Source organism: Hemiscyllium ocellatum, chromosome 43 (assembly GCF_020745735.1).
Source record: "Hemiscyllium ocellatum isolate sHemOce1 chromosome 43, sHemOce1.pat.X.cur, whole genome shotgun sequence".
Classification (NCBI taxonomy): domain Eukaryota; kingdom Metazoa; phylum Chordata; class Chondrichthyes; order Orectolobiformes; family Hemiscylliidae; genus Hemiscyllium; species Hemiscyllium ocellatum.
Genome location: NC_083443.1, coordinates 29,928,559 through 29,944,231, shown reverse-complemented (window position 1 = coordinate 29,944,231; position 15,673 = coordinate 29,928,559). Strand labels below are relative to the sequence as shown.

At 42.8% G+C, this 15,673-nt stretch overlaps 1 protein-coding gene across 1 annotated transcript in view; it reads right to left on the bottom strand.

The window, feature by feature from the left end:
• Nucleotides 1–1,869: 1,869 nt before the first annotated feature.
• The window catches only part of LOC132834969 (mitochondrial adenyl nucleotide antiporter SLC25A24-A-like), a 32,275-nt gene continuing 18,471 nt past the window's right edge, over nt 1,870–15,673 (bottom strand). Inside the window, exons 7-11 of the mRNA XM_060854137.1 lie at nt 14,079–14,231; nt 10,587–10,694; nt 7,094–7,261; nt 5,154–5,304; nt 1,870–2,177 (exon numbers count right to left, since the gene is read on the bottom strand). Of these exons, the coding sequence (XP_060710120.1) occupies nt 1,993–2,177; nt 5,154–5,304; nt 7,094–7,261; nt 10,587–10,694; nt 14,079–14,231 (765 nt within the window). The 3' untranslated portion in view covers nt 1,870–1,992. The remainder of the gene's footprint in view (nt 2,178–5,153; nt 5,305–7,093; nt 7,262–10,586; nt 10,695–14,078; nt 14,232–15,673) is intronic.

The following is a 15,673-nucleotide window of genomic DNA, read 5'->3' as shown; positions in this document are numbered from 1 at the left end:
ATGGCTACAGTTCACTCCCTTGGGGCAACTTCTAATAGCTCTTTAATTCTTTACAACTAGCACAAATACTTGGACCAAAGGATTAGCATTAAGTGGTATAAACTCCTGCATCATCCCACTTTCCAAAATTACCTTTTTAAATTAGAACGGAACCTTTGAGGTAGGTGTACAGGATCCGTTACACACAGAGTCTAATTTGATCTGATGCGTTAGCTATTTGGGGTGGCACAGTGGCTGGGTTCGATTCCATCCTCAGACAACTGTCTGTGTGGAGTTTGCACATTCTCCCTGCGCGGGTTTCCTCCAGGTTCTTACCTCAGTCCAATGATGTGCAGGTTAGGTGGATTGGCTCTGCTAAATTGCCCACAGTGCCCAGGAATGTGCAACCTAGGTGGGTTAAGCATGGGGAATGCAGGGTTATGGGGATATAGGTCTGAGTTGAATGCTCTTTGGGGAGTTGGTGTGAACTTGAATGTCAAACAGCCTGCTTCCACACTGAAGGAATTATATGATTCTATGGGAAGGATAGAATCGGTGCTAAGTATCAGATTTGCAGCAAGAATTGAAGATGACGTTCAGCTGGAGGAAACTACAGCAACTTTCGGAATGGAGGTCAGAAGTGCAGTCAGATAACAGCATGGCACTAAGAACAGACTCTAAATGAACTCTAGAACCAACTATGCGTAAGCCACTGTGTATTGCTAGATATGGCTACAATCACACAAGGTAAGAGTACTGAGCAAGCTATATTCTACTGTAAAACCAATCAGAAAGGTATTGCCAGGATTTTGACACTGCAAGCATATTTCCAAGTCAGAATGCTGACTGGTTTGGAGGAGAGCTTGCAGTCAGATGCTGGATGCCCTACAAACATGCTGCCCTTGTCCTTCTATTTAGATGCGGGTTTGGAAAAAGCTGCCAAAGGATGAATTGCTGTGGTGCATCTTACAGATAATACACACTGCTGCTGTTGTGCTATTTCATGGCACCAAACACTCTTGGTATGTTATAAAGTTTATCCTTGATTCCTCGGTGTGACAAGGTCTTATTATCTACAGTAAACAAGTAGTTGCTACTCACTCTCCAATCCAAACTTAAAAGAGAAATGAAAGTCTTTTAACTTCACTCCTCCTTAGGAAGTGCAGAGTTTCTAACGTCGCTGCCCACCACACATTGGTCAGTTCTTGCTGACTCAGAACATTACTTCACACATCCGCATCAAAATAAATACAAGACTTACTCATCTTTGCTTCAAAAAAGAGCTTTTCCTTCCATAAACGATACTCTTAAATGGCAAAAAAAATCACACCAGTGCAGCTTGGATTGCATTAGCTGAGTATTTCTGAAAAAGGAACTGATCAAAAAAGGTTACAGACATTAACCTGAATTTATGTGGCATCATTGCTTCTGTAATGCAAAGCTCAAACAAGACAAAACACTGAACAGCCGAGAAACTGAGCCTCGTCAGCCAAAACCTTATTCAGGGGTTTCAAGGAACTTCTTATAAAGGAGAGGGGCAGCTGAAGACACAGTCACCCGTGGCAGAGTTTATGATTTAGGACAATCAAGAGGCCAGATTTGGAGCGAGAGAATTGGAAAACAGATTCTAAAGGAATTCCTGATGCATTTTGCCCAAAACGTTGATTTTCCTGCTCCTCAGATGCTGCCTGAACTACTGAGCTTTTCCAGCACCACTCTGGTTTCCAGCATCTGCAGTCCTCACTTTTGCCTATATAAAGGAATAATCTGTGCTTTTACTGTATCTGCAAACATCTCTGCAGTATGTTTTAGGCTGCGCCCTCAGAACAATGAGTTAAGCACACACGTGCCCAATTATAAACCACAGATTTCATTGTCAACTAATCTGCATTTTGAACACCAAGTATCAGTTTATTAAAAATATTTAAAATAAATAAACAAAGTGCACTGAGCAACAGGTGCTGGATTAGGCAACTGAGAGATTCCACCATGTTCATTTCGAGGTGTCAGTCCTTAGTGGGAGGTCAGACCCATGTGAGTCTTCAGGTATTCATACAGTATGTAACTGATGCAGACTGATGGAATGGCCTTGATTAAGTTCGCAGTAAATCCACGGTAGAACCCAGGCAAGCCATCCGTGGCCAAAATTTTCCGGAAATATTCTCTCATCCTTGGCTTTCTCATTCCCTTTTCAATGACTGGATGAAAATACAAACAGCAATAGGTCAATACACATAACCTGGGGATCATTTCCAAATAAAAGAACACAAGCTGAACATCCTTTTCATTTGATTGTCACCTGGAATTTATTTTGTCTCATTCAGTCACATTCCCTGTTCAGGAATGTAGTTGCTTTTTAAGTTGATGACATACCACCACAAAAGGTGGAACTTGAAGGAAGTCCAACTGGCCCAAAGATAAGGACACTACTGCTGAGCCACAACAGCCTGCGTTCAGGTGTGTATACTTCAGTTACTCATTGATATTTGTGCATAAAATGCTCATAAAAATGGGGTCAGGCTTTCAGCTATGGCTCATTGGAAGCAGCACCAAATGATATGGGAGGAGGAGAGTTAGGCCATTCAGCCCTACTAACGTATTCAATAAAAAGTCAAGGATGATCTTCCATCAACTCCATATTCCCATGCATTCCTCAGTATCTGAGTTCTATCCATCTCTGCACTCTGACCGAATGGCGGAGGGTGGGGGTGGTGGTGACATGGAGAAATTTCTCCAGTCCTGAAATGATCAACCTTTCATTGGAAAGATTAATCACCACTCTCCTGTTTCTAAACTCCTTGGCACTTACCCTGTATTTCAATTATGGTCTTATCCTATACATATGACAATTGCCTTATTGCAGGAGTCAGTCCTCTCTGAAAAGCATATACTGTCTGAAATAAGGAGACCTAAACCATTCACAGTACTCTAGGTGTGATTTCACTAAAACCCTACACAACTGCAGTCAAGCTGTCTTTACTCTGATACTTCAAACTCTTTGGTGATAAAGTCCAACAGGCCGTTCCAGCAGGTCTGGAAGCATCAATGAAGAGGGAAACAGAGTTAACTGGATGCAAAATGTTATCTGTTTCTCTCTCTGAAGAGGCTGCCAGACTAGAGGTTAATTCTTCACTGAAATAGCACGTTTGCTTTTCAAATCACATACAAGGAATCTCAATCTCTCCAAATGTCAACATCTCCCAGTATAAATAAATGTTTGGGAGTAAAGAACTTTAACATTGCTTAGAGAGATAAGCCATGAAGTTTAGCACTCATCAGAAATACTCTGCAAGCAGCAGACTTTTAACTCATCTTCTTTCACCCCCCCACCCTCCCCCTCCTCTCTCTCCCCCCCCCCCCCCCCCCCCCCCCCCCCCCCCCCCCCCACCAGCCCCCATCTGTTTCTAGGTCCTAGTGCTAGTTCTGATGAATGAAAGATGCAAAGCTTTGGCTTGCTTTCTGTTGGCCATGTTTAATTTCCCAATCTCACTATTTAAAAACACTCTGATGGTCTCCATGTCCTGCCAAAATAGTGACTGCACATTTTGCTCACGTTGTATACCATTTGCTACCCTCATGCCCATCCTTTAGTCTGCTCATACCATTTGGCAGTCTGTGTTGTCTTTTCACCACTTACTTTACACCTAGCTCACTGCAGTCGGTCAGTTTTACACATCCCCCTCAGGAGCCAATGTAGATTGCAAATTGCTGATCTGAATATGACCCAATTATTCCTTCTGTTTTCTGTCGATCAACAAATCAATCAACATTAATCTTACTCAAATATTAAAAGCTCTAATTTCGTGTAACAACTCAATGCATCATATTAAGGACTTTCGGAAAATATAAACGATTTATGTCCCCTTAACTATGCTGCTAGTTACAACCTCAAAAATATCAAACATAATTTGCCTTTTGTTAAATCTTTGTTGTCTCCAACTAATGAACTGAATGTCATTATCACATCCCCAACAATAGATTCCCAAAATTCCTATGGTCATTGATGACAAGTTTAGCTGATCATTCCCATTCCCATTCTCCCGCCCTGATTTCTTTACAGTGTAGTTATGCTCGCTGCATTACAACCTAATAAAACCATTTCATAATCTGGTCAAGTGCAGAGGATCATAAGCATTATATCCATTGCCTCTAAGGTGAGCTCAGCAGAAGTGGTACTGCAGATGCTGGAGATGAGAGTCAAGTTGAGAGTGGCGCTGGAATAGCACAGCAGGTCAGGCAAAATAAAACATCGACATTTCGGGCAAAAGCCCTTCACCAGGCTTTTGCCTGAAACGTCAATTCTCCTGCTCCTCGGATGCTGCCTGACCTGCTGTGCTTTTCTAGCACCTCTTTAAGGTGAGTTCGTCAAACCCTCTAATACAAGCCAACTAGTCCACAAATAACTTATTTTTCAATTTACCTATTTGGGCATGTAATGACACAATTCTGGTGACCATCCCATCCTGAGGTGAGACCTGAATCTGAACCTTCTAGGCCAGTGGTAGGGACGCAACTATAGGACAGTCAAGTCCAGGAGGATTTGTCAAATTTTAGTATCTCCAGCTCTATCACTTAACACTAATTATTGCAAGCTCCTCATTCTCTTGATATTCTACTGAGAGGATCCTGAATCAAGACAGATTCAAACAACCCGATTTCAGTAGGTGGTTGGATTTGGAGTGAATTAAAATCTCCAAACAATTTGTTTGATGTCCTTGTCATTCCTTATTGACCACTGAAGTCTTTCCTGCACCTGCTCGCACTAATCTCTTCCTTTGCAAAGATCCTAGTCAGAAGATTCCAAAGTCCAGGCTGGCAGTCCATTGCAGTACTGAGTGAATGCTGCACTGCCAGGAGGTGTTAAACAGAGACTTCAACTAGCCAGCCAGACAGGCAAGAAAGATGTAAGGCACTATTTCAAACATCAGCAGGGGCATTCTCCCTGGAGTCCAGCCAATATTTGACCCTCTAATAAACCTTTAAAATACATCCACTATCATTATCAGATTATGCTGTACGACAGAAAGCTTACTGTATGCCAAGTTTTCTACTTCACCACTCTGTCTCACTGCATTAGCAACATTCTGCAACATCCTGAAATTATCTAACGTGCTATTGAAAGCTAAGTCTTTCAATGGCCAAGCTTCATTATCAGAGAACTGGGCCACACTCACCGTCTGCCTGCATGTGAGTGTGTAGCACCATCAGTGGGTAACTGGCCAGCTGGCCAACTATATTCGAAGTCGTGGCACTACCCACAACCAGCAACATATTGGGTCGCTCATTCCCTTTCGTGTATCTCCGTATCCACAAGTTCTTTAGCGTCTGCCAAAATAAAATAAAGACGCCACTTTTGGAATACTACATTCAACTCTGCTCTCCCTGCTATAGGAAAGACATTGTGAAACTTGAATGGTAACAGAAAAGACTCATAAGGATGCTGCCAGGATTGGAAGGTCTGAGTTACAAGGAGAGGCTGAATAGTCTGGGGCTGTTTTCCCTGAAACACCGAAGACTAAGCGGTAATCTTCTAGAGGTTTATAAAACCAAAAGGGACATGGATAGGGTGAATAAGGTATTATTTCAAGTAGGGGGAAGTCAAAACTAGAGGACATAGGTTTAAGGTGAGAGAGGAAAGAATTGAAAGGGACCTTAGCGCAATGTTTTCATGCAGAGGGTGTAAGGTGTATGGAATAAGCTGCCAGAGGAAGTGGTGGAAGCTAGTACAATGTCACCATTTTAAAGGCATCGGAATGGGTATATGAATGGGAAAGGTTTAGAGGGATAGGGGCTAAATACTGGCAAATGGGACTAGATTAATTTAGGATATCTGGTCAGCATGGACAAGTTGGATTGAAGGGTCTGTTTCTGTGCTGTGCAACTCTGAATTATGAACAAACACCAGTACTGTACCAGAAGTTACACTGTACAAGGGTAAAAACGCACACTATGGAAGTTGTGTGCAAATAAACATGGAAACGAGAAGGCTTAAAAGGGATTTAGTCTAATTGCAAATCATCTGCTAATCGTACAGCAGTGTTTTTACAGCAGCTTTCAAACAAGGAAATATTCCTAAAGCATTTCACAAGACCAAAAATTAGATTTCCCTACAGTATGGAAACAAGCCCACACCGACCCTCTGAAGAGTAACCCATCTCGACCCATTCCCCTACCCTACATTTACCCCTGACTAATGCATCTATCACTACGGGCAATTTAGCATGGCCAATTCACCTGACCTGCATATCTTTAGGATTGTGGGAGGAAACCAGAGCACCCGGAGGAAACCCACGCAGACACGGGGAGAATGTACAAACTCCACACCAACAGTCAGCCGAGGCGGGAACACTCTGAGGCAGCAGTGCTAACCACTGGGCCACCATGCTGCCAAATTGTAACTTCGCAAGATGATAAAAGACAACTAGTGCCAAAACTTGGTCAACAATATAACTTGTACTAGTAGCATGGAACAGCAGACCAAGTCTTGTTGCTTCACCAACTAACAGTACAAACAGATTAATTGGTCACTACTCTGTTGTTTTGTGTAATTTGAATTAAGACATTGCTGCTTTCCCCTACCTTACTGCAGTCACCATACTAAAACAAGTTTGCAATTATCTGTGGAGAGCTTGGAGGTGTTTTGGAATCACAGAATCCCTACAGTGTGGAAACAGGCCATTCAGCTCAACAAATCCACACCGATGCTCCGAAGAGTAACCCACCCAGACCCATTCCCCTACTCTATTACTCTACATTTACCCCTGACTAATGCAGCTAACCTACACATTCCTGAACACCATGGGCAATTTTAGCATGGCCAATTCACCTAACCTGCACATGTTTGGACTGTGGGAGGAAATCCACGCAGACACAGGGAGAATGTGCAAACTCAACACAGACAGTCGCCTGAGGCTAGAATTGAACCCGGGTCCCTAGCGCTGAGAGGCAGCAGTGCTAACCACTGAGCCGTCACGCCACCACTTAAATCCAAATTATTTCTCCATAACCCCAACACCCATCCTTGCCACTCGTGCAGCCCATTTGCCATTAAAAGACAGTCTAAATAAAAATACAAGTACTCATTATTATTTTTTCTTCCCAAATAAAAACCAACCTCATACACTGCCAAGTCGATACCAGCATAAGGGATGATCCCTAGGATATTTGGCACATAGCCCCTGTAGAAGGTGGAAATTCCTTCATATTTGAATATGTTACTGATTTGGGCGTAGAGTTCCCGTGGTTCCCCTGTTTTCCGTAACATCATTCGCGTTTTCAGCATCTATTAGAAGCAAAACCAATTGCAGAATCATTAAGTGATGTGAATCAGTGGAACTTAATTTTAAGTAACAGCATTTAGGATCATAGAACAAGTAAGGGAGAGTTGAATAAGGATGTGCATCTATGATGATGATCTAACGGCAGAACTGGTTCAAGGGGCTCAATGGCCTACTTAGAGTCATAGAGATGTACAGCATGGAAATAGACCCTTTGGTCCAACCCGCCCATGCCGACCAGATATCCCAACCCAATCTAGTCCCACCTGTCAGCACCCGGTTCATATCCCTCCAAACCCTTCCTATTCATATACCCATCCAAATGCCTCTCAAACGTTGCAATTGTACCAGCGTCCACCACTTCCTCTGGCAGCTCATTCCATACACGTACCACCCTCTGTGTGGAAAGGTTGCCCCTTAGGTCTCTTTTATATCTTTCCCCTCTCACCTAAACCTATGCCTTCTAGTTCTGGACTCCCCCACCGCAGGGAAAAGACTTTGTCTATTTATCCTATCCATGCCCCTCATAATTTTTTAAACCTCTAAGGTCACCCTTCAGCCTCCGACACTCCAGGGAAAACAGCCCCACAGCCGGTTCAGCCTCTCCCCATAGCTCAAATCCTCCAACCCTGGCAACATCCTTGTAAATCTTTTCTGAACCTTTTCAAGTTTCACAACATCTTTCCAACAGGAAGGAGACCAGAACTGCACATAATATTCCAACAGTGGCCTAACCAGCCGCAACATGACCTCCCAACTCCTGTACTCAATACTCTGACCAGTAAAAGAAAGCATACCAAATGCCGTCGTCACTATCCTATCTACCTGTGACTCCACTTTCAAGGAGCTATGAACCTGAACTCCAAGGACTCTTTATTCAGCAACACTCTCCAGGGCCTTACCATTAAGTGTATAAGTCCTAAGATTTGCTTTCCCAAAATGCAGCACCTCGCATTTATCTGAATTAAACTCCACCTGCCACTTCTCAGCCCATTGGCCCATCTGGTCCAGATCCTGTTGTAATCTGAGGTAACCCTCTTCACTGTCCACTACACCTCCAATTTTGGTGTCATCTGCAAATTTACCAACTGTACCTCTCATGCTCACATCCAAATCATTTATGTAAATGACAAAGAGTAAAGGACCCAGCACCAATCCTTGTGGCACTCCACTGATCACAAGCCTCCAGTCTGAAAACAACCCTCCATCACCAAAGGTCTTCTACCTTTGAGCCAGTTCTGTATCCAAATGGCTAGTTCTCCCATTATTCCATGAGATCTAACCTTGCTAACCAGTCTCCCATGGGGAACCTCGTCAAATGCCTTACGGAAGTCCATATAGATCATATCTACCACTCTGCCCTCATCAATCCTCTTTGTTACTTCTTCAAAAAACTCAATCAAGTTTAAGAGATATGATTTCCCACGCATAAAGCCATGTTGACTATCCCGAATCAGTCCTTGTCTTTCTAAATACATGTACATCCTGTCCCTCAGGATTCTCTCCAACAACTTGCCCACCACCAACGTCAGGCTCACTGGTCTATAATTCCCTGGTTTGTCCTTACCACCCTTCTTAAACAGTGGCACCACGTTAGCCAACCTCCAGTCTTGTGGCACCTCACCTGTGACTATCGATGATACAATATCTCAGCAAAGAGGCACAGCAATCACTTCTCTGGCTTCCCACAGGGTACACCTGATCAGATCCTGGGGATTTATCCACTTTTACCAGTTTCAAGACATCCAGCACTTCCTCCTCTGTAATCTGGACATTTTGCAAGGTGTCACCATCTATTTCGCTACTTTTTATATCTTCCATATCCTTTTCCACAATAAATAATGATGCAAAATACTCATTTAGGATCTGCCCCATCTCCTTCAGCTCCACACAAAGGCCGCCTTGCTGATCTTTGAGGAGCCCTATTCTCTCCCTAGTTACCCTTTTGTCCTTAATATGTTTGTAAAATCCCTTTGGATTCTCCTTAACTATATTTGCCAACGCTATCTCATGTCCCCTTTTTGCCCTCCTGATTTCCCTCTGAAGTATACTCCTACTGCCTTTATACTCTTCTAAAGATTCACTCGATCTATCCTGTCTCTACCTGACATATGCTTCCTTCTTTTTCTTAACCAAACCCTCAATTTCTCTAGTCATCCAGCATTCCCTATACCTACCAGCCTTTCCTTTCACCCTAACAAGAATATACTTTCTCTGGATTCTCGTTATCTCATTTCTGAAGGCTTCCCAGTTTCTAGCTGTTCCTTTACCTGCGAACATCTGCCCCCAATCAGCTTTTGAAAGTTCTTATCTAATACTGTCAAAATTGGCCTTTCTCCAATTTAGATCTTCAACTTTTAGATCTGGTCTACCCTTTTCCATCACTATTTAATTCCATTCTTACGCACGAGTATTTGTTCATGAGGCTCCTCTCAGAGGCATTAACACATTTAAAACAAAGGACAATTCTTAACATTTTTACCCAAGGCAAGAAAGGACCTTGAGATTTTTGCCAATACTTTAAGAGGAAAAGTGTCAATGACAAGGCCAGCAATTGTTGCCCATCCCAAAATGTCACTAAAGGTGATAATGAGCCACTTTCCTGAGCTGCTGTGGTCCACCTGGTGCAGGGAGGGCTGGGGTTTTAACTCAGGGAGGGAACAATTATCTTGTTCCAAGTCAGCACGGTGTGTGGCTTAGAGTGGTCTGTTCAGAATTCATCCATTAACATCACAGACAAGATATGATGCATCTTAGCAGATTCCTCCTAGTCATCTCAAAGCAAGAACTCACAAACACAGTAATTGTTCCCTTTCCTCTCCAGATTCTTATCTTAACCCAAACAATAATGATTACATTAAGTAGCCAACACCAGTGAGTTGTTCTGTACATTTGCATTCAAGTTGAATTGAAATGGTCTTTCGTTTCCTTGAAATAATTGGGAAATCGAGCTCAAGCCCAGAGTTTACGTATTAAAAAAAATTTCTCACATTAGGGATTTAAAATGAATTTGCATTTAAATATAGCAGTGGAGCATGGTCAAACCATGAATCCTTTCAAGAAAAAAATTACATTTTTGTGGGGACACACACACACAGAGTTACTTAACAATAATTGTCCAAAGTATTCCTGCAATAGCAAAGTGAGTCCGGTTGAATACTTTTATTTGATGGCAGCTATTAAACAGGGTGAAAACTTATCAAGGTAACAGGGAGGAGTTCTGGTCAGGTTTGTTAAAAATGTATGATATTCCATCTACCTTTTTATAATTAATGCAAAGAATTGTCCCCCAACCACAAAGGCTGGCAATGAGAGAGCACTTATTCATACCTCAACTGGATAAGTGGCTGTTTGAGAGAACGCACCAGCCATTGAACCTGCAAGAAACCTTTCCTTCATTCCCAAATTTTCTGGTTCATTGGTTATTAGAGTCTTGAGCTGCGAATACATTTCAGAAATAAAAGTTAGAAATCTCAAGGAACTGTTTGCTCAGAACCTTAAATTTACCATTTGCTACTTCTCAAAATATCAGGTGCAAAGTCAAATGAAAATCATGCCACCTATCAGGCCTCTGCCAATTGACTTACTACATACAGGATTTTCTTTGTTTGTGAGAAGATTTGTAGCTCGGGTGCTCGTTGTTGTGGTTCTGTTCGCTGAGCTGGGAGATTTTCTTGCAAACGTTTCGTCCCCTTTCTAGGTGACATCTTCAGTGCTTGGGAGCCTCCTGTGAAGCGCTTCTGTGCTGATTCCTCCGGCATTTATACTGGTTTGAATCTGCCGCTTCCGGTTGTCAGTAGCTATCCGTTGCAGTAGCCGGTATATAGGGTCTAGGTCGACGTGTCTGATAATCGAATTCGTGGATGAATGCCATGCTTCTAGGAATTCCCTGGCTGTTCTCTGTTTGGCCTGTCCTATAATAGTGGTGTTGTCCCAATCGAATTCATGTTGTTTGTCATCTGAGTGTACGGCTACTAGGGATAGCTGGTCGTGTCGTTTCGTGGCCAGTTGGTGTTCATGGATGCGGGTTGTTAGCTGTCTTCCTGTTTGTCCTATGTAGTGTTTTGTGCAGTCCTTGCATGGGATTTTGTAAACTACGTTGGTTTTGCTCATGCTGGGTATCGGGTCCTTTGTCCTGGTGAGGTGCTGTCTGAGGGTGGCTGTTGGTTTGTGTGCTGTTGAGTCTTAGTGGTCGCAGGAGTCTGGCTGTCAGTTTAGAAATGCTCCTGATGTATGGTAGTGTGGCTAGTCCATTGGGTTGTGGCATGTCCTCATTTCGTTGTTCTTCCCTGAGGCATCTGTTGATGAAATTGCGCGGGTATCCGTTTTTGTTGAATACCTTGTATAGGTGTTCTTCTTCCTCTTTTTGTAGTTCAGGTGTATACAAGGTATTCAACAAAAATGGATACCTGCGCAATTTCATCAACAGATGCCTCAGGGAAGGACAACGAAATGAGGACATGCCACAACCCAAAGGACTGGCCACACTCCCATACATCAGGAGCATTTCTGAACTGACAGCCAGACTACTGCGACCACTAGGACTCATAACAGCACACAAATCAACAGCCACCCTCAGACAGCACCTCATCAGGACAAAGGACCCAATACCTAGCATGAGCAAAACCAACGTAGTTTACAAAATCCCATGCAAGGACCGCACAAAACACTACATAGGACAAACAGGAAGACAGCTAACAACCCGCATCCATGAACACCAACTGGCCAGGAAACGACATGACCAGCTTTCCCTAGTAGCCGTACACTCAGATGACAAACAACATGAATTCGATCGGGACAACACCACTATTATACGACAGGCCAAACAGAGAACAGCCAGGGAATTCCTAGAAGCATGGCACTCATCCACGAATTCGATTAACAGATACGTCGACCTAGACTCCATATACCGGCTACTGCAGCGGACAGCTACTGACAACCGGAAGCGGTAGATTCAAACCAGTATAAATGCCGGAGGAATCAGCACAGAAGCGCTTCACAGGAGGCTCCCAAGCACTGAAGATGTCACCTAGAAAGGGGACGAAACGTTTGCAAGAAAAACTCCCAGCTCAGCGAACAGAACCACAACAAGGATTTTCTTTCCAGTTCATTACCTCCTTTTACTTATCGGAGACAAAACTGGCTGGTGGACTTGGTGCCTTGGAATCTTTATTCAATACGACTTGTTTACTTTCCAATAATGTAACAAAACAAATCCAAGTAGCAATATTGTTATTTCAAGAGTAGACTTCCTGGATGCGGTCTTGCAAAGTTTGACAAATCTGTATTCTGCACCCATTTCACCCACCCGCAAAAAAAAGGTTTCAGCCTACTCCGAGTGCACCAATTAAGAGAATTGACAACTCTTTTTAGAGAAAGTGAGGACTGCAGATGCTTGAGATCAGAGTCAAAAAGTGCGGCACTGGAAAAGCGCAGCAGGTCAGGCGACATCCGAGGAGCGGGAGAGTCGACATTCCTGAAGGGCTTATGCCCAAAATATCGACTCTCCTGCTCCTTGGATGCTGCCTGACCTCCTTTCCTGTGCCAGCGCCACACTTTTTAGCTCTTTTTAAAGGTTTCTGGCCTTTGGGTAGAGAAGAAGCCATCAAGGAAAGATCCCAGGAAATAACCAGCTCTCATCTTTTGTGTATGCCGAAAATATTACCACTTTTACAATTGATGTTTGAGCCAATCAGATGAATGTGCAACAGGTTTTGGACAAGACATTTTTAAAATGACCCCAAGGTCTAAGAGCTGCAGCCCCTGGTGTAAAAACATACTGTACCGATGGTTCACTCTCAGCACCATGTTCATAAGTACAAGCATTCATAAAGTTGAGATGCCTCTAATATCAAGAAGTTGGACAACCATTTAAAATAGGGATGACTTCTGAATTCTGACTTGGAGGGTGCCAGGTCTGGGCTGAACAAAACCTATATAAGATGTCTCTGTGAGACTTCAACCTGGACCTCCAGCCTTCAGGTAGGTGGGACTGTAACTGTTCCACAAGACCGCTCCCTCAGGTCAGGGTATAATTGCAATGTGGTCAGGGAACCTGAAGGCTAAAAATGAGCTTAACAGTTCCAGACACTAAAATGAAACAAAGAACAGAAGAAAATACTGAAGAAGCTCAGAGGTCTGGCAGTGTCCATGGAGAGAGAAACCGAGTTAACATGTCAAGTCTGGTGACTCTGTCAGAAATGTTAGCATCTCGGTATTTGAGATGGGGTTGGAGGGTGTGAGGACATAAGCAGAGGAGGGGGAAAAAAAAGTGAGTGGATAAGTGGAGGAGGAGTCCAGAGACATTTGAAAGCAGTTGGCCAACAGGAGGATTGTTGACAGATAGCCAGGACAGAGGAGAAACTGAATAAGTGATAATGAGGTCTAACAGCTGGAAGCGGACTATGTCTTGACAAGACCAGAGTGTGGAGTGGGTAAAAAACAAGAAAGAACATAATCAGGCATTAAGGTTATTAAAACAGAAACTGCTGGATAAAACTCAGCAGGTCTGCAGCCATCAGTTATGGCTTCAGGTTCGGTGACCCTTCTTCGGAGGTCTCACATTTCTCCTGCAGTTTCTGTTTTCAATTCCGATTTCCAGTGATCAGATCTAAAGTTATTGAACTCGATGCTGAGACTGAGAGGCTGCAGGGCTCCCAAGTGTAAGATTACCCTTACGCTGAGCCTTGCAGGGACAGTGCAGCAGTTTATGACAGTTTCACACTGAAGCATTTGCATCGAATACCTGATTATTTAAAATCCACAACAAACTGCAACCCCTAGAAACAACAAAAAGCAGGAATTCACTTTCACGATACATACCTCTTCATAGGCCATGAATTTGAAGGCTAGCTCAGGACCAATTTTGATAATGTTAGTTAGATTCCCTCTCCACATTGAACTTACACCTCCTTCCCTGACCATTGCTCTTAGGCCACTAGAAATCTTCATCTTATTTTGGCGTGTAGAATAAACCTGAAAAAAAAAACAGATAAACAACTCCATTCTAACCGCAGCTGGTGCTGACCAGCAACTGAAAACAATTTCCGCTGGCAACTACTGGCTACAGAAGCATCAATGTAGGAAAATGTATCGAGGCAACATTGGAGGCACAAACTGAAATACACAAACTTTTGATATTTCATTTTTGTATTTGTCTGGCAAAAGGTTTCAGGTCTCTCAATCTTGGGCCATTTGATACAGTACAACTTGATATCTGTGCGTCTAATACCAGCTCATTGCAGAATATCAAACACCTACCTATTCATTTCAAATAAACACCAGCAAGGGGACGATATCTTGAGAGGTTATGAACAGGTCAGGGCTGCTTTCATCAGAAAAGGGAAGGCTGAGGGATGCTTGAAAATGCTGGAGGCTTGTTACAGTTGGTCACGGAGGCAGCACTTATATACTCTATAGAAAGGGCCATTCTGCCCTTTTTTAAATCTATCCAAATTGTCAGCATGCTTGTGTTGATGTGAACTGTAACTGCGTAAACCAATAATCAATAAATTACTTGTTAGTTTCAGGCTCCAGATCATAGGAAGCTAGAATAAAATGCTTGCCTTATTTTCTTTAATTATTGAAGGAATAGTAAAGAAAAATGGAATTAAAATAGGTGATCCAAACAAACTTACCAGAGTGTTTGTTCCATACCTTTACTGTTAAAAACAGTAAAGTTACGTTTTAGTTATGTTTTTCTAGCACACTTGAATTTAATATGCCATTGCTGACTAACCTTACATAAAGCATCCCTGGGCATCAACAGAGTTTGTGCCCTAATAAGTTACTTTGAGATGAAACTAAGAGACAAATTGCTTTCCAATGCAGAGTGTGCACTCATCCAGATCTGTAATCAGTGCACAGCCAGAAAATCAATTCTGGATACCCTACTTACGCTATTGTATCGCCAGATGTCAAATATTGCTATTATTCAATATACACATACTGGACAGAGTGCCGAGGAACCTTTAACCAAATGCTTCAGCATCTTAGAGTTAGTGGATTTTGCTGAGAGTTGTTACCTAGTCAATCATTACTCCCAAACTTAAATGGGACGCTGGGGTCAAGTTACAGAGTAGCCTTTTCCTTCTTTGTGGAATGGTAGAACCACAGAATGAGGCCATTTGACCCATCATGTCTATGCTAGTCTTTGGCAAAGCTAGCCGACGCACAAAGCCTTAATTGTGAGAATGATATTAAACTCCTTAAGCTCAATATTGCTACTTTTTAAATGGACCTTCAATACCCCTTCCTCATATTGAGGCAGCAAGCATTTAGAGAGAGCCTCTACCTGTATCTGAATTCCTGTTATTAACTGCACATCACAATTAACAGTGAGGTTTGGATACTCTGAAAGAAAATAATGCAGAATTGGAGGCTAATAAAGCTGATTAAACACTTGGGAGAGCTGAACC